General features: G+C 40.9%; 1 protein-coding gene across 3 annotated transcripts in view; it reads left to right on the forward strand.

The window, feature by feature from the left end:
* LOC132818384 (protein unc-79 homolog) overlaps positions 1–27,626 on the forward strand; it is a 213,267-nt gene that overhangs the window by 11,912 nt on the left and 173,729 nt on the right. For 2 of the 3 annotated variants that reach the window (XM_060829360.1, XM_060829361.1), the window contains exons 3-10: positions 7,119–7,423; positions 9,577–9,747; positions 11,052–11,144; positions 12,168–12,223; positions 13,201–13,330; positions 22,384–22,448; positions 25,632–25,720; positions 26,035–26,075. In XM_060829360.1, the coding sequence (XP_060685343.1) occupies positions 7,119–7,423; positions 9,577–9,747; positions 11,052–11,144; positions 12,168–12,223; positions 13,201–13,330; positions 22,384–22,448; positions 25,632–25,720; positions 26,035–26,075 (950 nt within the window). Of the gene's footprint in view, positions 1–7,118; positions 7,424–9,576; positions 9,748–11,051; positions 11,145–12,167; positions 12,224–13,200; positions 13,331–22,383; positions 22,449–25,631; positions 25,721–26,034; positions 26,076–27,626 lie in introns of those variants that run through there. The other variant, XM_060829362.1, reaches the window with a different exon arrangement.

Here is a 27,626-nt window from a genome sequence, read left to right on the forward strand (position 1 = left end):
ACAAATTCACCCCACATGTATGTGTGGGTGTGTCGGTTGGGTAGTGGTGGCAGGAATTATGAGTGTCTGTGACAGAGTGTGTGTATGTGTATGAGTGAGTGTAAATGGGTATAGGTCTGTGAGAGGGTGCGTGTGGGAATGTATGTGTGAGCATTTGAGAGAGGGTCTGCGTGAGTGTATGTATGGGTTTGTAGGAGAGTGTCAAAACATGTCAGAGTGTCGACACAGATACTACCATTATGCGTGGTAGGTACTCATGGGACTCAACCAACATTGTCTATTTCATACACTGCAGGCAAGGGCCTTCAAGTGACCATCCTCCAAGGTGGACTTCAGGACAGGCAACAATATACAATGACCAAACAGAGGCCGATTGCCAAGTTTGGTCCCCAGGTGGATGGCCGCAACCGGGACCTTGGGTTTATGTCACACTACAGGTGACCCCATTGCACTCTACACACACTCAGACAGACAGACAGTCAGACGCGCACATACACACACACACACACACACACACCCCTAAGTTTGTGGGGTGATTTTCACTTGCATTTTATTTTATTCCAAAACTGCATGAATCCATGTAAGATTCTGTAAATCAGTCAGTATTTTAGATTAGAATCAGCGTGACCATATGACACAGACGGTCTCACAAAGGGCAGCTCACACCTTAAATGCATTTTCTGGGCCAAAAGGACACCAATTCTTAAAGTTCACTTGAGAATGTAACTTTTAAAAAAGTTCTGCAGTTTACATATGAAAGAACTGAAACCAACATGTTCGTTCTAAAAGGTGGGAGAATTAACAAACAATCCAGGTCTTTTTCAACCAGGTGGCAGGTGGCTCAGTGGTTCGAGTCCCACCTTGGCTGCCTGTCTGTGTGGAGTTTGCATGTCCTCCCTGTGTTTGCGTGGGTTTCCTCCAGCTGCTCTGGTTTCCTCCCACAATCCGAAGATGTGCAGGTCAGGTGAATTGGCCATACTTAATTGCCCATAGTGTTCGATGTATTAGTCAGGGGTAAATATGGAGTAGAGGAATGGGCCTTGGTGGGTTGCTCTTCAGAGGGTCGGTGTGGACTTGTTGGGCCGAAGGGCCTGCTTCCATACTGTAAGGAATCTAATCTCATATGATAGTGAAGAAGGTGTTTGATATGCCCTCCTTTATTGGTCACAGTATTGAGTACAGGAGTTGGGAGGTCATGTTGAGGCTGTACATGACATTGGTTAGGCCATGTTTGGAATATTGCGTGCAGTTCTGGTCTCCTTCCTATCCGAAGGATGTTATGAAACTTGAAAGGGTTCAGAAAAGATTTACAAGGATGTTGCCAGGGTTGGAGAATTTGAGCTGTCGGGGGAGGTTGAATAGGCTGGACTGTTTTCCCTGGAGCATCAGAGGGTGAGGGGTGACCTTATAGAGGTTTATAAAATCATGAGAGGGACATGGATAGAGTAAACTGAGAAGGTCTTTTCGTGGGGTGGGGAAGTCCAGAACTAGAGGGCACAGGTTTAGCGTGAGAGGGGAAAGATGTAAAAGAGATCTAAAGGGCACCTTTTTCATGCATGGAATGAGCTGCCAGAGGAAGTGGTGGAGGCTGGTATAATTGCAGCATTTAAGAGGAATTTGGATGGATATATGAATAGGAAGGGTTTGGCTGGGCGTTGGCAGGTGGGATTAGATTGGGGTGGGGTCGACATGGTCAAGTGTTACTGAGGGGTCTGTTTCCATTTACATCTCTATGACTATGAGTCTATGACTGGTTCACAAATTGTGAAGACTGTCAGATGCTGGTTAAAACCCAAACTCACAGCAACCAGTGAGGGGAAATAAGCCAGCTTTCTACAGGTTTTAGATTTTTTTTAGTGTATAGAGAGAGAGAGAGAGAAAGAGAGAGAGAGAGAGATACGACCTTCTCTTTCAGTGTTTTGATGGCTTTTGACACATCATTCATATCCACAAGCTGTTCAGCAACCTAGGAGCCAATCACCAGTAGATGTTGGCAGGCAGAAGGTCTTTGTCTTTGACAACTTGTCACTGCTCCACAGATCAATAAGGCATTTGTTGCTGACTGAACCTCAAATTATACACACCACCAGGTGCCAACCAGTATGTAGTAACATTCCCGTTGTTGCTGGAACAAATAGCAGTATAAACTTTTACACTCAATGTCAGTAATCTGCTTTAAAAATGTACACCAGTTCCTTCGCAATCTTTTTTTTAATTAGATTTGATTCCTTACAGTGTGGAAATAGACCCTAGGCCCAGCAAGTCCACACCAACCCTCCGAAGAGCAACCCACCCAGACCCATTCCCCTATATTCACCCCTGACTAATGCACCTAATACTACAGGCAATTTAGCATGGCCAATTCACCTGACCTGCACATCTTTGGACTGTGGGAGGAAACCGGAGCACCCGGAGGAAACCCACGCAGACACGGGGAGAATATGCAAACTCCTTACAGACAGTTGCCCGAGGCAGGAATTGAAACCAAGACCCTGGCGCTGTGAGCCAGCAGTGTTAACCACTGAACCACCGTGCTGCCCCTGTTAAAACAGTTATTTTCCCAATTTAGTACACAATAAACAAAACCAGAAATTTTTTTAAAAAATTAGTTCTTACAATTAAACTTATTGCTCCACCTTCAGAACACGATTGCTGGCATTTGACTTCTATGGCTATCTACTCCCATTGGCCTTTGGGTGTGTGTTTAAAGGGGCTATTTGTCTTCTGTGGAGATGGTGCGTTTCTTCTCCACCAAGATCTTCACTGGAATGTTGAAGAACATGAAACCCACTCCTCCTGTGGCACTGTTCTTCCCTGATTTCAGATTCAGTTCCTGCATGAGAGCCAGCATCTGCTACAGTTAAATGCATCTCCCCTTTAAGAGATGCAGACTACCTTTAAGCAACTTTAAGTGATACCAGCAAATTTGCAACTTTAGACTCAGTTGATGTGTGCAAGCAATGAACAGAGTTGTCAGCATTAGCTACATATGGCAATTGGTCAAATAAGTAGGCAGTACAGAGTTTGAGATGCTGTTTAAATTGCTTTGAAAGAGTGTGGGTTAGTCTTGCATTGTGAAGTCTGTGCCTGTTTTTGGGAAATTTTACAATTTAAATCTCACAGTAACTGATTTTCAGCATTTCTTCAGAAGAGTTATTTGGGTAGTCAATTAGCTTATTTGGGTAGATGACTAGAGTGTGTGCTGAATAAGACCAACAGTGTGGATTTAATCCCTATACTGGCTGTGGGAGTTCATGCAGGTCTCCTCACTTTATCCCATCCTTGTTATCTAGTTACCCTCAAGCTATATGTTACAATTCTCTCTTCAATGGAGGGAAATGCTACAGTTCTTTGTTGCCTACAGCTTCTTACGAAATCCAGCTGGCTACATCTTAACATGCTGCCAGCCCTGTGTCTCTATAACATTTATGCATGCTGATTTGCATTGGCTTTGATTTTAGCCATGTTCTGGGCTGCATATGGGCTGCATATTTGTATTTTTAGGCCAAGTATTTAATCGGGTGAGATTCATGGCAGATGGTCTACCCTGGCCCATGGTGACTTTTGTTTTGCAGTCTTCTGTTGTTCAACTCATTAATTACACAATGGGCCTGACTCCTCACTCATGGAATCGTACAGCAAGGAAAGCAGTAAAGCTCACTGGTGCTGGGACTTTGCAACAGTCATACCGCTGGTGCCATATTTAATTCCCAGCTCCACAGCACTTCAGGCCTTGCAAGCCAGGAGCAGCCCTTCCTTTTGAGGTCCTGCATTATAATCCTGAAGGATTGGCTCAGAAAGAGCAAGATAGCTGCTGGGTTCATCCACATGGACTGCGGGAACTGTTGGAGGGCATAGCAGAAGGTCTTCCTGCTGACTGGCAAAGGAGACCCACACCCATTAGACTCAAACAGCCAGGACCTGAGATAGCAGCTCAGTCAAAAACAGGAGTTGGTGGAAAAGCTCAGTAGGTCTGGCACCATCTGTGTAGAGAAGTCAAAGTTAACATCTTGGGTCCAGTGACCCTTCCTCGAAACTAGCAGCTCAGGTCAGTGCAGTGGCCTGGGTGAAAATGCAATGCCCAGCAATGCAGAGAGAAGGGTTGATGATCTGTGCATTGCAGGTGTAGGAGCCACAATCTCACTCTTGGGGGCATCACTCACTCAAATTCTGCTAATGCACACTCATCTGACCAAGGCCCATGAGCTGCAACTCTTATTATTCTTTGCATTAAGTACACTCAAAAGCTCTCAACATCTCATCCTTCTGAGTGGACATGATGCAATGAAACATAAGAGCAGTGGTCCAACACTTTCTGTTCTCTGCACTTCCTACTCATTCACAGGGGACACCTCATCTCTCTCCCTCATGTATCACCACTAATTGCTCTTCTATCCACTTAGACATAGCAATCGTTCCCATTTTCTCATTGCAGGAAATATTCAACCCCCCCCCCACCAAACCTCAAAAGCAGATGATATCCGCTGACTGACTATAGACCCTTTGAGCACATGAATGACTTTCAGACATGGCTAATTTGTTGAGGCACATGTATATTTGCTGCATAAACTGCTGATACATGCTTTGGGTATGATATTGATGTAGCATGTGTCCTGTCTGAAATGGGATAAACTACTTGTTCCCACTGAGTTAAAAATCAGTGCTTGCCAAAGAAGCTGGCAGCCTGCAACTAAGTGCAGAGTGAGCCCTGAGAAAGTAAGCAACAAATGTAAAGTGCATCCTGTGTAGCAGTACGAGGTGCATGTGTGTCCAGTGTCCAAAGTGACCTGGCAGAAGCTTGCAAGTCGTCGTTGTCTCTGAGCTCTGAACTGAAGGGCTGAAGTGGTGAGAGAGTTGATCTGAAAGAAGCCATGATGATGTGATGAGGCTGAAGGTTTGATGGTACCTCCCTGAAGAATGGAAGAAGCCTTTGGAGAAAACAGGGACATTTATATGAAGACAAAGTTGTCTGAAGGCCTGGAGAAGTAAGCTGCTACCAGGTAACCATTCTGACTTACATTATCAGGAATTGTCGCCATAATGCTTCTTGGAGGAGGAGAGGACATTGGGAGTTGCATTGAAATTAGGCAATTTGAGCTATTAATGACATACAAATGTGTAGGCATAAGGTAGTTCAGCTCATTAGTGAGACTCTGAATTTGATATTAAACCCTAAGGGGAAAATTGGAAATATTTTTCATGAAATCGAGCATCTGATTTTCCATTTTTGCTGTATTTTCCCAACTTATTCACCATTGCTGATATCTGTCAAAGGAGTGGAAAATGCTGTTGCATGACCTTAAAATATTTATCCGTTTTTTTCATGGCCCTTCATAGCTTTGCTCCTCTATATGTGCATCCCACTAATCTCCTCCAACATCACAACTGAATGAGAAATCAAGACTCCACTAATTCTGGCCTCTTCTATGCTACCAATTTGAGTAGCTCCACCATTGATGATTTTTCTAGGCTCTGTGATTTGAAATTCCCTCCTTACACCCTACTGTCTCTCTACTTTCTCCTTTTGGTACAGTGTTTCAAACCTAACTCATTGACCAAGGTCTTGGCCATTTGACCTAATATTTCCTGATGTAGCTCAGTACCATACTTCAATCTGTAATGCTCCAGTGAAGTACCTTGAGACATTCCTTGTCTTAGAGGTGGTACAAATATAGTTGTTGTTGTAAATGTGGGAACCCAAGTCACAAATGGGCAGTAACAACTTTAATTTCTCCAGTAAGATGTACAGTGAATGAACTAGATTTGCTTTCCAACAAAAATGAACAGAAAGTTGATGGATATGTCATCATGGGGCGCTCTCATGTTCACATTCGCACACGTTATCTGCTGTGTCCATTGCTCTCGATATCGTCTCCTCTGCATTGGGGAGACAGGATGCCAACTTGCGGAACATTTCAAAGATCATCTCTGGGACACATGCATTAAATACCCCACTGCACTGTGGCCGAACACTTCAATCCCCCTCTCACTCCGCCAAGAACATCCAAGTCCTGAGCCTCCTCCACTGTCAAATTCTAGCCACCAGATGCCTGGAGAAAGAATGCCTTTTCTTCCGCCTTGGGATCCTCCAACCACCCAGGATCAAATCAATTTCACCAGTATCTTCATCTCTCCTCCCCGACCTTATCCCAGATCCAACCCTCCAACTCGGCACCACCCTCTTGAACTGTCCGACTTGTCCATCTTCCTTTCCACTTATCCACTCCGTCCTCCACTCCGACCTATCACCTTCACCCACACCTTCATCGACCTATTGCATTCCCAGCTACCTTTCCTCCAGCTCCACCCCACCTCCCATTTATCTCTCAGCCCCCTTGGGCCCTCATACATTCCTGATGAAGGACTTATGCCCAAACGTTGACATTCCTGCTTCTCAGATGCTGCTTGATTGGCTGTGCTTTTCCAGCACCACACTTCTCGACACTGGAGAAATGGATAGAATAATTAAATAAATAGGCTTAGTCAAAGAAGCTAGTATTTTTATTGGGAGGAGCAAAGCTCTATTATGGTAGCCACAAAGAAAGTATTGCTTTTAATGTTTTGGTTTAATAGTGAAAACAATAGGTTTTAAAAATTTTACCTGAAAATTGGAATAGAGTAATTTAATGAAACTTTTTGCATAAGAGTGAACAGCTAGAATTTACCTAGTTAATTAACTAATTAATAACCTAGTTATATACACTAAAACACTTCTGCTAGATCTATTATAGTTATTTTGAACTGGTTATTTAAATTGTTGTTCTCAAACACAAATTCTTCTGCATTCCTTCTGGTAATTATTGCTTTTTATTTGATATCCATAAAAGAAACTTTACATGGAGGTGGCACCTAGAACATGTCATTATATTTATTTGCTCCTTCTTACCAGATAGCACATAGGATGCAATAATGAAGTAATTTGATTTAATTCCACATGTGCATAGTAAAATGTTACTGTAGAATTTTCATAACATGATTGAGTTTCTTTATTTTCTGGGGTTGGATCCTATGTGCTCTTTTAATCTGGTATTTTATTATGTTGTCTGTAGTGTCATTTTAATGTAATGTGCTGTTCTTTGTGTCTTTGTTGTCTCTTTTTTTTCTTTGTTCCAAAACAGCATTTTGTCCCGCATAGGGAGGAAGGACAACCAGGATGGCTCCAATTTGACAGTGCCCATGACTATGTGTCTTTTTCCTGTGCCATTCCCACTCACCCCATCCCTAAGACCACAAGTCAGTTCCATCAACCCTACTGTTACTCGCTCCCTCCTTTACAGCGTCCTCCGTGATGCTCCCTCTGAGCGTAGTCAGCAAAGTCGTGATGCACAACTTTCAGAATACCCATCTTTGGACTATCAAGGCCTTTATGTGACATTGGTGACTCTTCTTGACCTGGTTCCTTTGCTACAACACGGCCAACACGGTAAGCAGTGGTTGATATGTCAGTGGAAATTATCTTAGGAAAATAACAGCTTGTGTCTGATGCTTAGAGTTTTGCAGCATTTTACACAGGTTTATATGTAGTTTAGATGTGAAGTCAGACAGCAAAGTGACTATTTTTGAATCAACGAGAAGAAAGTGAGGTCTGCAGATGCTGGAGTATCAGAGCTGAAAATGTGTTGCTGGAAAAGCGCAGCAGGTCAGGCAGCATCCAAGGAACAGGAAATTTGACGTTTCGGGCATAAGCCCTTCATCAGGAAGCCCTTTCCTGATGAAGGGCTTATGCCCGAAACGTCAAATTTCCTGTTCCTTGGATGCTGCCTGACCTGCTGCGCTTTTTCAGCAACACATTTTCTGCTATTTTTGAATCAAACAAATCTTTCCTTTTCTGAAGGGTTAGAATGATTCAAGTCAGTTAAATAATGAATAATGTGCAAGAGTAAGGGGTAAAAGTAGGAGATTGGAATGAGAAAATGGTGCTCATTGCCCCCTGATGCACACATGCCCATCCACAAAGAACATACATCACTTCCAGTGTTTTTACTGGTTTGATCTTCATCTTCCTTCTGCCTGCCCACACCAATGATATTATGATGTGAGGTATATAATATTCAGGTCAATTAGCTTGTTAACAAGCTTAATTGCCCATTAATTAATTATTTATAATGGTAAGCAGTTGATTTCAGTATCCTACCATCCTTCTATGGAGTTTAGTTTACTAATGGGCAAGAAGGCAGTGGTTTCCAGCTGACATAGTTTATGTGCACTCCCCCAATATGCACAGAAAAAAAGGCCATGACAGTCTCCAATCTCCAGCCCGTGCTCTTGCTGTGATCAGATGGGAGGAGCTTTGCTGAACGTGGTGACACCAGCTGTTATTTTATTTCAATGTTGAATGAAGCGAGTTTATGGCAGCACAGTGAGATTGTTTTCCCTAAGGTTGGTGGAAGTCATTTGCATCACTTTGTACTTAAATACTGACAGTTTTTCAGGGGAGCTATTCAACTAAGCAATCATTCTGAAATAAAGTAGAAACTTCAAAAGCACATTGAGCATTGAAATAAGGACTTTATACCAAAGGCATTCAGCTCTGTAGATCATTCTGCCTGTAGTCTTCCATGTAATTTCTGACAAACATCTAATTCAGCCAGATCCTTGATAAGTAGGGCTGAGGAGTAGGAGATGGAGTTTAATTTAGATAAATACGAGGTGATGCATTTTGGAAAGGCAAATCAGGGCAGGACTTATCCAGTTAATGGTAAGGTCCTGGGGCATGTTGCTGAACAAAGACAATTTGGAGTGCAGGTTCAATAATTCCTTGAAAGTGAAGTTGCAGGCAGATAGAATAGTGAAGAAAGCATTTAGTATGCATGCCTTTATTGGTCAATGCATTGAATATAGGAGTTGAGAGATCATTTTGAGGCTGTACAGGACATTGGTTGGGCTGCTTTGGGAATACTGCAGTCAGTTCTGTCTCTCCGCTGTAAGAAGGATGTTGTGAAACTTGAAAAGGTTCAGAAAAGATTGGAGATGCCAGAGTTGGAAGGTTTGAACATATATGGAGAGGCTGAATAGGCTGGGACTATTTTCCTTGGAGTGTTGGAGGTGAGGTGTGACCTTATAGAGATTTATAAAACCGTGAGGGACATGGATAGGGTGAATAGCCAAGGTCTTTTCTCCAGGGTAGTGGAGTCCAAAGCTAGACAGCATAGATTTTAAAGGGACCTAAAGGGCAACGTTTTCATGCAGAGGATAATGTGTGCATGGAATGATTTGCCAGAAGAGGTTGAGGAGGCTGGTCCAGTTACAACATTTAAAAGGATTTGTACATGAATAGGAAAGGATTAGAGGGATATGGGTCAAATGCTGGAAAATGGGTCTAGATTAATTTAGGATGTCAGGTCAGCATCCTAAAAGGGTCTGTTTTAATACTGTATAGCTCTATGCCTATTGGACTCTTATGTTATACTTAAATTCTCATGGTAAAACAATCCAAAGTATTTACTTTGTTTAGGATTCTTTTCATAATATGGTACCAAAGGTAGATGAATTTGTTTTGCTATCTGAAACAACAAGAAATAGATGTAGAGAAGAGATTAAGTGGTGATTTGATTTGTTTTTTCTTCTTTTAAACAGACTTGGGACAATCCATATTTTATACGACAACATGCTTGCTACCATTCCTCAGTGACGACATTTTGAGCACTCTACCTTATACCATGATTTCCACTTTAGCAACATTTCCTCCATTTCTTCACAAGGATATCATTGAATATCTGAGTACATCTTTTCTCCCAATGGCAATATGTAAGTTTTTTGTCAGTGTTTTAGAAACACACATGTACAAAGTTACACTATCTCTCTTTTTCTTCCTCTTTGTTTCCATGTCTCTGTGTGGTTTTCTTCGTGTTAACACTTTGCTATGTTTTCTTTGTGTTAGTGGCATAAATGGAAAGAGAGCCTGCTACACTTGGAGCGTGTTAATGTTTTTGAATATTTTTTCTTATTCTATTTTGTTTCAGTGTTATGAATGGTATTTTAGTACACCTTTGATGTTTTTTGCTGATGTTTTTTAATCTAACCAATTAATTTCTTGTATGATTGCTTTTCGATGGGAACAGGAGGCTAGGCATGAGCTAAGAGAGAACAGGAAACAAGATGGACTGAGAGAGTGGAGAGAAATATGTGTCTGAGACAGAATAATAAAAATAAAATTTTGACTAAAGAAATAGGAATTGGTGGAGAAAATTCCTTATTTATGGACAATAGATTGATTGATTCCTTTACAGCTAGTATGGGAACAGCTATTGTTAATTTCTTCCAAATAAATTCAATTTAATATCCTAATGTGAAATATTTAGTTAGCATGCTTCTGCCACATCTTGCCATGTGCACTTTAAACCATAAACTATAACAGTTTATCTTTTCTGAAAAGTTGTTGCAACATTCTTATAGTTATGAGCATCTGTAGCAAATATTCACAAAGTTTTACAGCACAATTGATGTATTTCCTGCTCTTCAGATTAATTACTGCTGCAACTGTGTTGCTGGTCAAAGCACAGCAGGCCAGGCAGCATCTCAGGAATAGAGAATTCGACGTTTCGAGCATAAGCCCTTCATCAGGAATAAGAGGTTAATTACTCCAGTTTCCTCCAACGTGTTGCATATCCATCCTTTATTTGAACTCATAAAATCTCCCTGATTCACCTGATATAGTGACATAGTTGTCCACTGGAAGTTGTGACAAAGCTGTGTTTTGATACACCCTCATTGAGGATATGAAGCTGAAGTGAGACACATTGCTGTACTCCACCGCTCCAGAATTTGTGTACATGTCAGCGCCAACTTCAAACAGGGAAGCTATTTCCAAACCAGGAGGAAGTGCAGAGATTGGAACTAGGAGGGAATGGAGTGATTGCATGATAACACGAGTACGGAGGCCAAGAGCAAACAAAGATGTAGTGGACCAGGTTTAGAAGGTATGGAGATGCTGAGATCTAGGGCTGGAGAATAAAATTGAACAATCATGACACTCAGCTTTTATAAATAACTATAGATTTGTAGTTCATTTTTCAGTTGGAGGTTTGATATTTACCTAATGTTCTCTCTAGTGGGATCATCTAAGCGAGAAGGTGTTCCACCTTATGTGAATTATTCTGCCTCTTCAATGCTGATGATTGCTATGCAATATACCACAAATCCAGGTAGGTCCAAAACAATGGATAAACACTTTTGGATAAATAATAAAACAGTTCTGATGATTAAAAGCTATATTAGCTAAAGTATATTTGGAGATAAAGTTTGACCTATGGAAACTTCTCTGCTGTAATTTATTAGCCTAATTAAATATTAACACCTTCTCAAACCAGCTGCATCATTTTCAATTGTGCATAGTAGTTGGAACAGTTTGAAAGATAAAGTAACTATTCAATGTTAAAAGGTTAGTGTCAGACGCACACACTAATCTATGATTAATTTCCCTCATCCAACCACCATCTCCTATTCCTTTTGCCCTCATGAATTTTCATTGTTTCCTTTTAAATACCACATCTACTTCATGTTGCTGTGAGTTGCACTCTCAACCACTCTGAGTGAATAGGTTTCTCCTGAAATTTGTGTTGGATTTATTGGTGATTACCTAATATTTAGGACTTTCAGTTTTGGTTGCACTATTATTGAGTTGCTCCTCCTTGAGATGAGAATAATTATCTGATTTTTGTTTGTGTCAGGTACATGATGGTTCTTTATTTGCTAAGCTCATTCACGACATTCCTAAAGTTTTCTTCAGTTTCTCTTAACTTCAGTGTGAGGTTATATTTTAATGTATTTCTTAGCACTGCTCCACCTTATTTTAGGAGTCCTTAGCCTATTGTCAAGCACCATATTTTAAATAGTCATGGAAAAATTTCAATACAAACATGCATAAAATGCATGAATATACATAAGCCTTTTGACACCATATAAAATAGTCAGCATTTGATTTATCCTCTCTGTGAAAAAGGGTAAAGTATTTTAATAAAATAAGTATTACTTAACAAAGAACTTTTCGTAAGTAGTACTACATCAAGTAATTAGAATTAACATTCTCGTATCTGGAATTATTTTCATGGTTTTGAATATCCAAAGATTAGGCTAGGTTTTTGTTATCTCTAATTTTAATGGAGCTGTTACTACACTCAGTGAAATGATGATTTCAGTAAATGTTTGTTTGAAACTGTTTTGCATAGTGTACCATTGCCAGCTTTTGGAAAGCCTTATGAAATACAAGCAAGAAGTCTGGAAAGTAAGTGATTATAGAACATCTGCCATAAGTGTTCTCTTATTTATTGTGATCTATTTTAAGTTTAGATTAGACTTACAGTGTGGAAACAGGCCCTTCGGCCCAACAAGTCCACACCGACCCGCCGAAGCGCAACCCACCCATACCCGTACATTTACCCCTTACCTAACACTACGGGCAATTTAGCTTGGCCAATTCACCTGACCCGCACATCTTTGGACTATGGGAGGAAACCGGAGCACCCGGAGGAAACCCACGCAGACACGGGGAGAAATGTTTAACTGTTTCACGAACTCCGTTTATCGACCCAAATAATAAACTTTTCCTATTTTCAACAGTTCTTATCTGAGATCTTTCTGTTATGCATTAGCAGAAATTATGTTTTTGGAGGAAGCTATAGAATACTATCTTAATTAATTATCTACAATCTAATAGTTCAGAATTTTTAATTATATGAGTTCCATGATTAGTGCTTACTGAACCAAGTTGAACCATAGACCTTGACCTTGACTTACACTCAAGGCTTTCAAATGAAGCATGGGCAGTTGGCAAACATTATGGAATCTGCATCACTGGGTGATACATTGCATTCAGGAGACACTGAAACAGTGGCAAAGACAAAGGTAATATAAATAACTTTGAGGTGATGACAACTGTTTCACATTATGAATGCAACTAAAAATGTATATATGCAAAGAAGTATTGCCACAGGAGATCTTGAACTACGTTTAGCTTTACTGCATACTATTCAAAAATTAACTTGTTTGTTTACATGTTAGTAATTAACCAATTATTGTACTTATTATTTCAGTCCTCAATCTAACTGAAGTTAATGATTTAAAAAGCTGGTGCGAATGGAATTGTAATAGAAATAATTAGTGTAGTATATAGATATAGTATGTATTAATGATAATGCTGGTTAACATATGGATGTACAAAAGTTTTGCAAAATATGAAAATGTTTTTCTGTGTTGCTACAGGATTTGTTGTATGTGATTGCATATGGCCCCTCTCAAGTTAAGCCTCCTGCTGTTCAAATGCTTTTCCACTACTGGCCTAATTTAAAGCCACCGGGTGCTATCTGTGAATACAGGGGGCTGCAGTACACAGGTATGACATTTTTAAAGACAATACCTATTTAAAAGTAATTCAAAGCACACTATTTACTAAATATAATTTGCTTTTGCTGCTTCAAAATTATTTTATTCATTTTGGATGACTCATAATTGGAGGGAAAAACAGATTAGAAGGGCAGATTAGAAGGCTGCTGGACTGTTGCTTTGTTTGAATTCTACCACAGCAACCTTGCTATTTCTGTGCACAACTAAATATAATTGCCACTCTGGTATGAATCATGCTACATTTCACATTGTAATTATGAGCTTGAATCAGTAACCTTCCCATGGAAGATGATTGACAGGAATTATTTTCTCTTATGTTTATGTAATTAAATTTTATTGTGTTTAGGGATAAACCTTAACGTTTTTAAATTCATCTATGGGACCTGGGCATTGATGAAAAGCCCAGCGTTTGTTGCCTCTTTATGATTGTGTTTGTGGTAATAAGCCACTGGCTTGATCTGTCATAGGTAAACGGCTGAAAATGTGTTGCTGGTTAAAGCGCAGCAGGTCAGGCAGCATCCAAGGAACAGGAAATTTGACGTTTCGGGCATAAGCCCTTCATCAAGCCCGAAACGTCGAATTTCCTGTTCCTTGGATGCTGCCTGACCTGCTGCGCTTTAACCAGCAACACATTTTCAGCTCTGATCTCCAGCATCTGCCGACCTAACTTTTTCCTATAGGTAAAGGGTAAAGGTACACTCAACAGTATAGTTTAGGAGAAAATTTCAAGATTTTAACCCTTGAATAAGAGTTAAAATGAAGGAATAATTATGTGTTTCAAATTGGGATTGAGTTACTTGGAGGAAAACTTGAATGTGGTCCTATGTGCCTGTGAAGCCACTCTCATCTAAGACTACCATTGATGTGGAGGTTCACCATAGCATTTTACTCATGAGCATTGCCTTCGGACCCCTGAGGATGAGATTCTTTAACAACCATAATATCTGTGCCCTAATATCAAGATTCTTACGTGCAGAGGAACCTCGATTATCTGGCATTCGATTATCTGAATTTCAGATTATCCGGCAAGATTGCAAGGTCCCGCTGCTTGGCAAAATTATGTTATCCGACAGTTAATTATCTGGCCCTTGAGAAGTTCCATCAACTTTGTTTGAGATGGATTCTGTGCATCAGTGGGAGGACAGGAATACTAACATCACAGAACCAATTAGCCAATTAGTACCAGCATCAAAGCCATGATCATTCAAAACCAACTCTGCTAGGTTGGCCAAATTTTTAGGAGTTTAGGCCTGGGAGTTTCAACTGTCAAACAGTATAAGTTAAAAGGTACTCTTTCAAAGGGTGTGCATGAGCAGAGAGACCTGACTGTATATGTTCATAAGTTGCTAAAGTGAGTAAGACAGGAGGGGAGAGCTCTTAGTAAAGAGTATAGTGTTCTTGGATTCATTACTAGGGGCATAAAGAGCTGGTTGTTTTTGCTGGACTTACATAGGACACTAGTTATACCTCAGTTATGTCTATAGTTCTGAACACTGTCCCTTAAGAAAGTTGTGGATATATAGAGGAGAGTGCAGAAGAGATTTACAAGAATGTTTCCAGGAATTAGAAACTTCCCTTGTGAGAATGGATTGGAAAGGTTGAAAAGATCAGAATAAGTTCTCAACATCATGAACTGTTTGGATAGAGTAGATTGAGAAATTTTGTTTTTCCTCCTAAGAGGATCACAAACCAGAGTATAGATTTAAAGTGTTTTATAAAAGAATGTGAGATAAGAATGTTTTCAGACATAAAGTAGTTAAGGTATGAATCTGAATTTGTTTCATTTAGTATGGAATGCACTGCATGTGTGATGGAGGCAGATTCAGTTAGTCATTCAGGAAGGCTTTAGATGATTATTTGATAGAAATACCTTACAAGGCCATGGGGAAAAGGCAGGCGAGTGACACTAAGCTTGAATGCTCGAGAGCCTGTGCAGACATGATGGTTTAAATGGCCTCCTTCCACACTGTAATAGTTCTTTGATTGTGTTACAGAGTCCAAGCTGAATATAAGTGAGTGCATTTTTGTCAAGTAAGTTCCATTTGATATTACTGCTGAAGACACCATCCAATTTACTAATGATTAGAAATAGTTGGGATGGTAAATGACCAAATTGAATTTCACATTCTTTCACTTTTCTGAACAAAACATAACTTGGAAATTTTTCAAATTGTTAAGCAGATGCCAGAATTGAAACTTGACCAGAGGAGTGGTTAGTTCTGGAACACAATTTTCAGCAATACGTTTTGAATGTTGTCAAATGCTGTAACCATTACAGTATCCAGTATGCTTTGTCACTTGCTGAGATTATGAGGAATAAATAAATTTGGACAGTGTTTGGCTTCAGATGGTGGAGACATGGGAAGGAGCTGAAAAGGATTATTCAGTTAGCACTCCTGACTGAAGATGGTTGCAAATGCTTATGCCTTGTCTTTTGCACACATGCTGGCTTCACAATCATTGACAAAGGGGATACTCATGGAGTCTTTTCCTTTTCCTCCTGTTGGTTGTATTAATTACCTACCACCATGCCTAATTGGATATGGCAGGACTGCAGAGCATGGATGTGATTAGTTAGTTGTGTGCTTGTCTGTTTCTTCCACGTTTTAGCTGCATGTTCCACTGTTCAGCTGTCCAATGTGTGCAGGAGGGTTTCCTGACGCAGTATGAAGAAGGGCTTATGCCCAAAATGTCAATTCTCCTGCTCCTTGGATGCTGCCTGACCTACTGCGCTTTTCCAGCAACACATTTTTCAGCAGTATGTAGGCAGGTCAACAAGGAGCAAAGCCACATTAGATTTGGTATTGGGCAATGAACCCGGGCAGGTGTTGGATTTGGAGGTAGGTGAACACCTTGGTGATAGTGAGCTCAATTCGGTTATGTTTACTTTAGTTGATGGAAAGGGATATGTACATACCTCACGGCGAGAGTTATGGTTGGGGGAAAGGCAATCACAGTGCGATTAGGCAAGATTTATGATGCAGAGGATGGGGACAATTGCAGGGCATGGGCACAATTGAATTGTGGAGCATATTCAAGGAACAGCTACTGTGGGTTCTTGATAAGTATGCACTGGTCAGGAGGAAGTTGACGACTGCGTGAGCTGTAGTTTACTAAGGAAGTTGAATCTCTTGTCAAGAGGAAGAAGGCTTATGTTAGGATGAGGTGTGATGGCTCAGTTAGGGCACCTGAGAGTTACAAATTAGCCAGGAAGGACCTAAAGAGAGCTAAGAAGAACCAGGAGGGGACATGATAAATAACTGGCAGATAGGATCAAGGAAAACCCTGAGGCTTTCTATAGCTATATCAGAATAAAGAATGACTAGAGTAAGATTAGGGCCAATCAAGCATTGTAGTGGGAAGCTGTGCGTGGAGACAGGGGAGATAGGAAAAGCGCTAAATGAATACTTTTCGTCAGTATTCATGCTAGAGAAAGGCAGTATGGAGGAGGATTCTGGATTAATGGTGCTGGAAGAGCACAGCAGTTCAGGCAGAATTTGAGGAGCAGTAAAATCGACGTTTCGGGCAAAAGCCCTTCATCAGGAATAAAGGCAGAGAGCCTGAAGTGTGGAGGGATAAGCTAGAGGAGGGTGGGGGTTGGGAGAAAGTAGCATAGAGTACAATAGGTGAGTGGGGGAGGGGATGAAGGTGATAGGTCAGGGAGGAGGGTGGAGTGGATAGGTGGAAAAGAAGATAGGCAGGTAGGACAAGTCATGGGGACAGTGCTGAGCTGGAAGTTTGGAACTAGGGTGAGGTGGGGGAAGGGGAAATGAGGAAACTGTTGAAGTCCACATTGATGCCCTGGGGTTTAAGTGTTCCAAGGCAGAAGATGAGGCGTTCTTCCTCCAGGCGTCTGGTGGTGAGGGAGCAGCGGTGAAGGAGGCCCAGGACCTCCATGTCCTCGGCAGAGTGGGAGGGGGGGATGAAATGTTAGGCCACAGGGCGGTGTGGTTGATTGGTGCGGGTGTCCCGGAGATGTTCCCTAAAGGAAGAGGATAATACTGAGATACAGGCTACAAGACTAGAAGGGATTGAGGTGCACAAGGAAAAGGTGTTAGCAATTCTGGAACGTGTAAAAACAGATAAGTTCCCTGGTCCGGATGGGATTTATTCTAGGATTCTCTGGGAAGCCCGAGAGGGAATTGCCGAGCCTTTGACTTTGGTCTTTATATTGTCATCGTCAACAGGAATAGTGGCAGAAGACTGGAGGATAGCAAATGTTGTTCCCTTGTTCAAGAATGGGAGTAGAGACAACCCTGGAAATTATAGACCTGTGAGCCTCACTTCGATTGTGCGTAAAATGTTGGAAAGGGTTATAAGCGATAGGACTTATAATCATAAGTAGGTTAATAAGTTGAATAAGTTGGTTAGGGATGGTCAACACTTTATGTGAAGGGTAAGTTGTGCCTCACAAACCATATTGAATTCTTTGAGAAGGTGACCAAACAGGTGAATGAGGAAACAATGGTTAATGTGGTATATATGGATTTCAATAAGGTGTTTGATAAGGTTATCATGGTAGACTATTGCACAAAATATGGAGGCATGGGATTGAGGGTGATTTAGGGTTTGGATCAGAAATTGGCTTACTGAAAGAAGACAGAGAGTGGTGGTTGATGGAAAATATTCATCTTGGAGATCAGTTACTAGTGGGGTAGCGCAAGGATCTTTTTGGGTCCACGGCTGTTTGTCACTTATATAAATGACCTGAGTGGATGAGGGCATAGAAGGATGGGTTAGTAAATTTGCGGATGACACTAAGGTCAGTAGAGTTGTTGTTAGTGATGAAGGATGTTGTAGGTTACAGAGAGACATAGATAAGCTGCAGAGTTGGGCTGAGAAGTGGCAAATGGAGTTTAATGTGGAAAAATGTGCGGTGATTCATTTTTGAAGGAGTAGCAGGAGTGCAGAGAACTGGACTAATGAGAAGATTACTGCTAGTGTAGATGAGCCGAGAGATTTTGGTGTCGAGGTACATAGATCCTTGAAAGTTGCCATCCAGGTTGATAGGATTGTTAAGAAGGAATACAGTGTGTTAGCTTCTATTGGTAGAGGGATCGAGTTTTGGAACCATGGTGGCACGGTGGCACAGTGGTTAGCACTACTGCCTCACAGCGCCAGAGACCCGGGTTCAATTCCCACCTGTGTGGAGTTTGCACGTTCTCCCTGTGTCTGCTTGGGTTTCCTCCTGGTGCTCCGGTTTCCTCCCACAGTCCAAAGATATGCAGGTTAGGTGAATTGGCCATGCTAAATTACCCCTAGTGTTAGGTGAAGGGATAAAATGTAGGGGAATGGGTCTGGGTGGGTTGCGCTTTAGCGGGTCGGTGTATAGTTGTTGGGCCAAAGGGCCTGTTTCCACACTGTAAATAAGTAATCTAATCTAGATCATGCTGCAGCTGTACAAAACTCTAGTGTGGCCACATTTGGAGTATTGCGTACTCGATCTGGTCACGGCCTTATAGGAAGGATGTGGAAGCTTTGGGAAGGGTTCAGAGGAGATTTACTAGGATGTTGCCTGATATGGAGGGAAGGTTTTATGAAGAAAGGCTGAGGGACTTGAGGCTGTGTTCGTTAGACATAAGAAGGTTGAGAGGTGACTTAATTGAGACATATTAGATTATCAAAGGGTTAAATAGGTTGGACAGTGAGAGCCATTTTCCTTGGATGATGATGGCTTGCACAAGGGGACATAGCTTTAAATTGAGGGATGATAGATATAGGACAGACATCAGAGGTAGTTCCTTTACTCAGCGTGTAGTAGGGATGTGGAACGCAGCGCCTGCAACATTAGTAGACTTGCCAACTTTAAGGGCATTTAAATGGTTATTGGATAGGTATATGGATGAGAATGGAATAGTGTAAGTTAGATGGGCTTAAGATTAGTTCCACAAGTTGGCGCAACATCGAGGGCCAAAGTGCCTGTACTGTGCTGTAATATTCTATGCCCTATGGTCCATGTTCAGCTGCATTTTGAGAGGATGGCGATGGCTTAATGGTATTAACGCTGGACTGTTAATCTAGAGACCAATCACTTTGGGATTTAACCTGATAGTGACCATGAATCCATGTTTAATTGTTGGAAAAACCTGTCTGGTTCACTAAGGCCCTTCAAGGAAAGAATCTGCCATCTTTACCTGGTCTGGCCTACATGATTCCAGACCCACAGCAATGTGGTTGATGCTTAATAGCTCTCTGGGTGATTAGGGATGAACAATAAATACTGTACTAGCCAACAACACCTTCATCCTGTGAATGAATTTTTAAAAATGTGGCCATGTGTTGTAGCTTCAGGTTGACACCTCATTCTTTGCCTATATCTGATCCTCCTTTTGACATCCTTTTCTACAGTTCACGTTGAACTAGAGTTGATCCCCTATCTTGGTAATAATGGTAGAGTAAGGAGTATACTGAGCGATGGTGGGTGGCATGGTGGCACAGTGGTTAGCACTACAGCCTCACAGTTCAATTCCCGTGTCACAGGCGACTGACTGTGTGGAGTTTGCACATTCTCCCTGTGTTTACTTGGATTTCCTCTGGGTGCTTCGGTTTCCTCCCACAGTCCAAAACTGTGCAGGTTAGCTGAATTGGCCATGCTAAATTGCTTGTAGTGTTCGGTGAAGGGGCAAATGTAGGGGAATGGGTCTGGGTGGGTTGCGCTTCGGCAGGTTGGTGTGGACTTGTTGGGCCGAAGGGCCTGTTTCCACACTGTAAGTAATCTAATCTAAAGTAAGTAATCTAATCTAATCTAAAGCTTGTTATAGAATATAATGCTTCATCAGTACCCGGTTCTGAGTTGCCTAGATCCATTCTGAATCTGTCTTATTTAATATTGTGGTCCTGCCACAATGGATATTCTCAGTGTGAAGTTGAGACGTCGTCTCCCTAAGAACTGTATGGTGTTAACTGCTGTTGTAGTGTAACAACAATGTAACGTACTTGCAACAAATTGATTATTGAGGCTGGGACCAAGTATCAGTGGAAAAAGAAACAGAGTTAATGTTTCTAGTCCAATATAATTCTTCCTTGAAATGTTAACTTTGTACCTCTCCACTTATGCCACCAGACCTGTGTGCAGCACTTCCTGCATTTACAGTACTTCACTTTTATTTAGTTAGAAATGATGCTGCCGAACAAATATTGGTGATGGTTGAAAATGTGTTGCTGGTTAAAGCACAGCAGGTCAGGCAGCATTCAAGGAATAGGAAATTCAACGTTTCGGGCATAAGCCCTTCATCAGGAATGAGGAGAGGGTGCAAGGCAGGCTAAGATAAAAGGTAGGGAGGAGGGACTTGGGGGAGGGGCGATGGAGATGTGATAAGTGGAAGGAGGTCAAGGTGAGGATGATAGGCCAGAGTGGGGTGGGGGCGGAGAGGTTAGGAAGAAGATTGCAGGTTGGGAGGGCGGTGCTGAGTAACAACACGACGGTTGGAGGAAGAACGCCTCATCTTCCGCCTGGGAACCCTCCAACCACAAGGGATGAACTCAGATTTCTCCAGTTTCCTCATTTCCCCTCCCCCCACCTTGTCTCAGTCGGTTCCCTCAACTCAGCACCGCCCTCCCAACCTGCAATCTTCTTCCTAACCTCTCCGCCCCCACCCCACTCCGGCCTATCACCCTCACCTTGACCTCCTTCCACCTATCACATCTCCATCGCCCCTCCCCCAAGTCCCTCCTCCCTACCTTTTATCTTAGCCTGCCTTGCACCCTCTCCTCATTCCTGATGAAGGGCTTATGCCCGAAATGTCGAATTTCCTATTCCTTGGATGCTGCCTGACCTGCTGTGCTTTAACCAGCAACACATTTTCAACTGTGATCTCCAGCATCTGCAGACCTCATTTTTTACTCAAATATTGGTGATGGACATACAAGACCTCCACAAGAATACACTCCGTGCTCTTGCTGTTCACATTGCTTATTCCAAATGATGTTCAACACAGGGATTAATTAGTCGAAGGAGGACAGTAGATGACAATCATTAGGAAGTTTCTTTTGCCTTCATTTGACTTGAGACTTCAGTGTTGAACTTATGTTGAGCTTTACTACTTTCATAATTTGTAATGGTCAGTTTATTCAGTAAATTTAGAAAAAAATCAAAAGCATTTACATTACACCAATTAGTAACTTGTGTTTGAAAGACTCAGTTTAATTTTTAGAGGCTGTTTAAAAATCCACAAATGTGAACAAGTAATGGGAACTCCCAATTCACCCTGGGGCCATGGCAACGCCTGTGCAGGGGTGGTTAATACCTTGATATTGTGTAAAGTAGCTCAAAAGATCATGGAAACTAGATTTGAACTGAATGTAATTGAAGCTTAAGATTCCTTGATTTTGTGCACAGAATGCACTGATTGAATCGTAACAAATCTAGCCATCAATCTAAATTCATGCTGTTTGAATTGAGACCTACTGTATGAACTTTTCCTGCACAGAACTAAGGAAATTGCATAAAACACCTTGAAACTCAGCTGGCCAAAGTCTGTTTTGAAATTGGATTTACTGTAACGATATGAATTACAACAAATGGATAAAAGAAATGCAAGAAATGTCTTATTTTTGTGAAAATCAACAAGGCGAAAGTGAGGACTGCAGATGCTGGGGATTAGAGTCAAGAGTGTGGTGCTGGAAAAGCACAGCATCCGAGGAGCAGGAAATTCAATGTTTCAGGCAAAAGCCCTTAATCAGGAATGAGGCTGGGAGCCTCGTGTGTGGAGAGATAAATGGGAGGGAGGTGGAGTCGGGAGGAGGTAACTGAGAGTGCACTAGGTGGATGGAGGTGGAGGTAAAGGTGATAGGTTGGTGGGGAGGGTGAGTGGGTAGGTGGGAAGAAAGATGGACAGATGGGAGAGGTCATGAGAGTGGTGCTGAGCTGGAAGATTGGAATGGGATAAGGTGGGGGAGGGTAAATGAGGAAACTGGCACAGTTTGACTTCATATTGGTTAAGAATATCTCATTCTTCATTTGTCAAGGAAACAGCAACTTAGATGTCAATCACAATTATTTGTTATGTGTAATTGCATCTCATGATTTTCACTTTCTTCTAGCATGGAATCCAATTCACTGTCAGCATGTCGAATGTCAGAATGCAATCAACAAACCTGCTGTGAAGGTATTCTGAAAATCTTGTAACTAATTCGAAATATATTATTGTTGTCATTATTGGGCTGGCAATTTCTCAGAGTGAAAAGCGAGCTGTTTAAGGAGCACATCTAATTTACATTATCTTTCATAACTGGAAAATAATTTGGTGAAGCAGCATGCATCCTCCATGTAGAGCCTGATTTCCATTCATGATGAACATTTTCCCCATATTGTTACAGTGTTTAAGGACTCGCAATTAAGGGAAGTAAACAGGAAGTATATTGTTCAGATCCATTCTGTTGTGGGGAGACACTGTAGCATAGATCATTGCATAGGAGAAATTAAGCTTCCTGTTAATAAGAAATATGCAAGTGACTTGGAGGGGCAAAAGTTAACTTGAAAGTCAAGAGAGATTGCTGAATATTGGAAACTTATTGGGGGCAAATATGGGGGTGTCAGGGAGGGCATTAGTGACTGTGAGGAGAGTGTGTTTGTTAATCATCAGTCACAATGGTGGGAGCATTGGGATCAGATTCTGGTGGTAGGAGATCTGACTCTAGAAAGGGTAGCAGGTTAGCTTGTAGACTGTGAGGAAGCACTCTTTCATAAATATTTTAAATGATAATCTATTTAACTATGCAAAGTCAATGACCATTTAGTGAAAACAGTCTATTTTAATGGAGCATGTAGAAAAAAACACAATTAATGAAAACTGTATTGATCAGAAATTATTCTGAAAGGTTTTTTTCTCATTTTAAAGGAAACAGAAACCCTGGAGAAATACTTCCAGTATATATTCAATAAAACAATTGTGTGCCTGGAGAGGCCATAATGAAAGGTTGAAACTAAGAACTAAGAAACTTTACAGCCCAGGAACAGGCCCTTCGGCCTGTGTTGATCCAAATCCACTGTCTCAACCTATCGTCCAATTCCTAAGGATCTGTATCCCTCTGCTCTCCACCTACAAATGCATCTGTCCAGAAGCACCTTAAATGAATCTACCGTACCTGTCTCTACTACCTCTGTTGGCAATGCGTTCCAGGCACCTACCACGCTCTGTGTAAAGTACTTTCTAAATGTATTCCCCTTAAACTTTTCTTCTCTCACCTTGAATGTGTGACCTCTCATTATTGAATCCCTCACCCTGGGGAAAAAGCTTACCTCTATCCACCCTGTCTATACCCTTCATGATATTGTCGACTTCAGTCAAGTCCCCCCATAATCTCCTTTTTTCTAATGAAAGCAGTCCTAACTTACTCAACCTCTCTTTATAGCTAGCACCTTCCATACCAGGCAACATCCTTGTAAACCTTCTCTGCACCCTCTCCAAAGTGTCCACATCCTTTTGGTAATGTGGCGACCAGAACTGCACACAGTATTCTAAATGCGGCCGAACCAAAGTCATTTACAATTTTAACAAGACCTGCTAGCTGTTATACTCAATACCCCGTCTGATGAAGGCAAGCATACCATATGCCTTCTTGACCACTCTATCCACCTATGCAGCCACCTTCAGGGTACAGTGGACCTGAACTCCCAGATCTCTTTGCTCATCAACTTTTCCCAAGGCTTTTCCATTTACAGTATAGTTCGCTCTAGAATTATACCTTCAAAAATGCATCACCTCACATTTGCCTGGATTGAACTCCTTCTGTCACTTCTCTGCACAACTCTCCAGTCTATAATCTCTTGTGTTCTTTGACAGTCCTCTATGCTTTCTGCTACTCCACCAGTCTTCGTGTCTTCTGCAAACTTACTGATCAGAACACCAGTGCCCTCTTCCAAATCATTTATGTATATCACAAACAATAGTGGCCCCAGCACTGATCCCTGTGGAACACCACTGGATAATGGAGATGCTGTAGATGTAATTTATCTGGACTTCTGGAAGACACTTGATAAGGTCCCGCACGAAAAGTTAATTCACAAGGTTGGATCATGTGGGATTAGGGATAATTTATTAGCTTGGATAGATGACTGAAGACTGATGGACAGAGGACAGTGAGTTGGAACAAATTTTTAAAAACTTCTGGATGGCAGGATGTAATTAGTGGGGTGCCACTGGGTTTGGTTCTTGGACCCCAGCTATTTACAATCTGCATTAACGACTTGGATTCAGGGATAGAATGCTCGATAGCCAAATTTGAAGACGACACAAAAATAGGCAGGATGGTAACTTGCAATGAGGAAATAAGACTCTTACAAATGTAATGGCATTGTAGCAAGTTCAGAGACGGTTCACTGGATTGATTCCAGAGATGACGAGTTTGTCATATCAAGAGAGATTGAACAGCATAAGCCTATACTGTCTGGAATTTAAAAGAATGAGCAAATATCAAATTGAGGGATTCAAGATAATATCAGTTGTCAATAAAATAGATGTGGAGTGGAGGCTTCCTCTTGTGGGGCATTCTAGGATGAGGGGGCATAATATTAGGATAAGAGTTAGCAAATTTAAACGGAGTTGATGAGAAACTACTTCTTCCAAAGGGTTGTAAATCTGTGAAATTTGCTACTCAAAAGTGCAGTGGATGCTGGGACAGTGAATAATTTGTGGAGGTGTTAGACAGATTTTTTATTGGTAATGGGTTGAAGGGAAATGGAGAGAAGGCAGGAAAATGGGGGTGAGAAGCATATAAGCCATGATTGAATGGCAGAGCAGACCTGGTGGACCAAATGGCTTAATTCTGCTCCTATATCTTATGGACTTATGAAGCAGACCAATCCTTGGTAAACTAATAGGTTTTAAAGAGTATTTTAAAGGAGGAAAGAGAAGTAGAGACATTTATGGAATAAATTCCTGCCTAGGAACTAATGGTACCCCCAATAGTAGAGTGCAGGAAATTGGGGTGCACAAGATGCCAGAATTGGAGGAGGGCAAAACTTTGAAACAGAATATGGAGTAAGGGAGAAATGAGTTCATGAAGGGGATAGGTTGAAACAGAGAATGTCATAAAGCCAGGATACTCATTTGCAGAGTCGGTGCAAATAGGATGAAGCAAAAGGCCTCCTGCTGTTTCATTAGAATTTTGTGATAATTTTGATTTGAGGCTATGACTATTTGGCTATTTTTCCTGAAATTATAGCTTGCAACAGGAAACTATGTTGCATTAATGAAGCAAGTTTCAGTTATTATGATTTGAATTCTGTTGAACATTTTGCTTGATGTGGTTAACTAAATTATAGGTTTTTTAAAATTTCTCTTTTAAAGATGTGCATAGATCCATCCATTTCTGTGGCATTAGGTGAAAAGCCACCTCCATTATACCTGTGTGAAGAATGCAGTCAGAAGATTGCAGGGTGAGTACCATTTATTTAACTAATACTTGTTACACCACAACACTATTATATAGCCAAAAGTTTAAGGGAAAATATGAAAAGTATTAAAGTCAACACCACAAAGCAGCAGTCTTTATTTGAAACTTTTCTGTCCTTCTCCATTCTTTGAATAGAATAATAATTGTCAATATTTTTATCATGTTAGTTGTATATGTATATCAGCATGCCTTCCTTTTCAGTTTGGAAGAAAAAGTCTGCCACAAATGTGAACCTGCCTGTGTATTTTTGGATACTGTAAGTTTGTTTATTTTTTACTTCAATTTTTCTTCCAACAGAATCCAATCTGAATGGTTAATTGATGTTCTGCTACCACAAGGTGAGTTTTGGATTGAAAATCCTTGTTAACATGGGGTAAAAAATGAGGTCTGCAGATGCTGGAGATCACAGCTGAAAATGTGTTGCTGGTTAAAGCACAGCAGGTTAGGCAGCATCCAAGGAATAGGAAATTCGACGTTTCGGGCATAAGCCCTTCATCAGGAATCCTGATGAAGGGCTTATGCCCGAAACGTCGTATTTCCTATTCCTTGGATGCTGCCTAATCCTTGTTAACACCCCAGTAAGATGTAATTGTCGGCATTAATTTGCAGATGAAATGTGAAATTGTTGTTTGTGTATGTCATTTTATAACAAACTGTGATATTATAGATTAGTGAGAAAGGAAATATACATTAGGAATCTCTTTGTAAGACAGCAGTATGTAGAAAAAAAACATTTTCTGATTTGAGAGGGGATGTTTATAACAAGCAGCTATTCTGGAGAGCATAATCATATACTAATGCCAATTTATAAACCTTTGTTTAATAAATTATTAAACCTGTTTCACATTTTTGTTAACTACACATTTCTTGCACAAAGTAAATTTCTGGTATAGATAAACAGATTGACTTAAAAACTTGTGACATCATGTTACATTTACCTGGTAATTTTATGGTGGTATTAGAATTCTGAATCCTTTCCATACTCTGGCCTCATTACCATGATGCCGGGGAATTATTTTGCATTTTTGGAGCATCTGCTGGTTGCTAGGGGCAAGAAATCTGTTTATTCAATGTGCAACTGAACCACTGCAGGTTAGTTAGATGGGAACAAAGAGAAGCTAGTCCAAGAGATGAGGAACAGAGGATCATACAGCTGGAATATCTGGCTGCACAAAAATAGTTCAGTTGTTTTGAAGGGCCTGCAGCTCTTCCATTAGTGTTGGCAGGATAGGGTATCCCATGTCAAGTACATGTGCCACCATTGGTACTTCAAAATTACCTGGACCCTCAAGCAAGGCCTCATCAAAATAGTGATCACCAGACCTTGGCAGGAACAAGATTGTAAGTATTGTGTAATTTACCTTTCCACCAATTCCTGTCAGATGTGGCATGGGGAAATTAATACCAATCATTCATTTTAATTTGACTGTTTTGTCAAGCTGTTTATGGTTCAGACATTTTATTTAGTCATGTTTAATTTTAAAATATATATTATCGTCATGTAGGAAGAGTAACTACTGACAAAGGCATTACAAACTGTGATTTATCAGCAGAAAGGTGAAAGAAAGCCTTGAATACAAACATGTAAGCAGTTTATGATGAAAATCATATTTATTAGGTCTTTTTTGTCAACAACCAGGAAATTGATAGAGATGTGGAATTGTATACAAACCGTTGATGTAATGTTGACTAGATAGTAAAGCTTTGTTTTGTTATTTATTCACTGGCAGATTGCAATAAAATTAGCTTTTTTGTAAATTATTTGTAATATGTATAACCCAGTGGTTCAGTATAGACTTTTCTTGATTGGATGGGTTTTCTTGTTCATTTTTATGCTTTTGTGATTAAAGAAAGATATAAACTGATGTTGCATTCAAACCATTTTCATT

This window comes from Hemiscyllium ocellatum, chromosome 8 (genome assembly GCF_020745735.1).
Source record: "Hemiscyllium ocellatum isolate sHemOce1 chromosome 8, sHemOce1.pat.X.cur, whole genome shotgun sequence".
Classification (NCBI taxonomy): Eukaryota; Metazoa; Chordata; class Chondrichthyes; order Orectolobiformes; family Hemiscylliidae; genus Hemiscyllium; species Hemiscyllium ocellatum.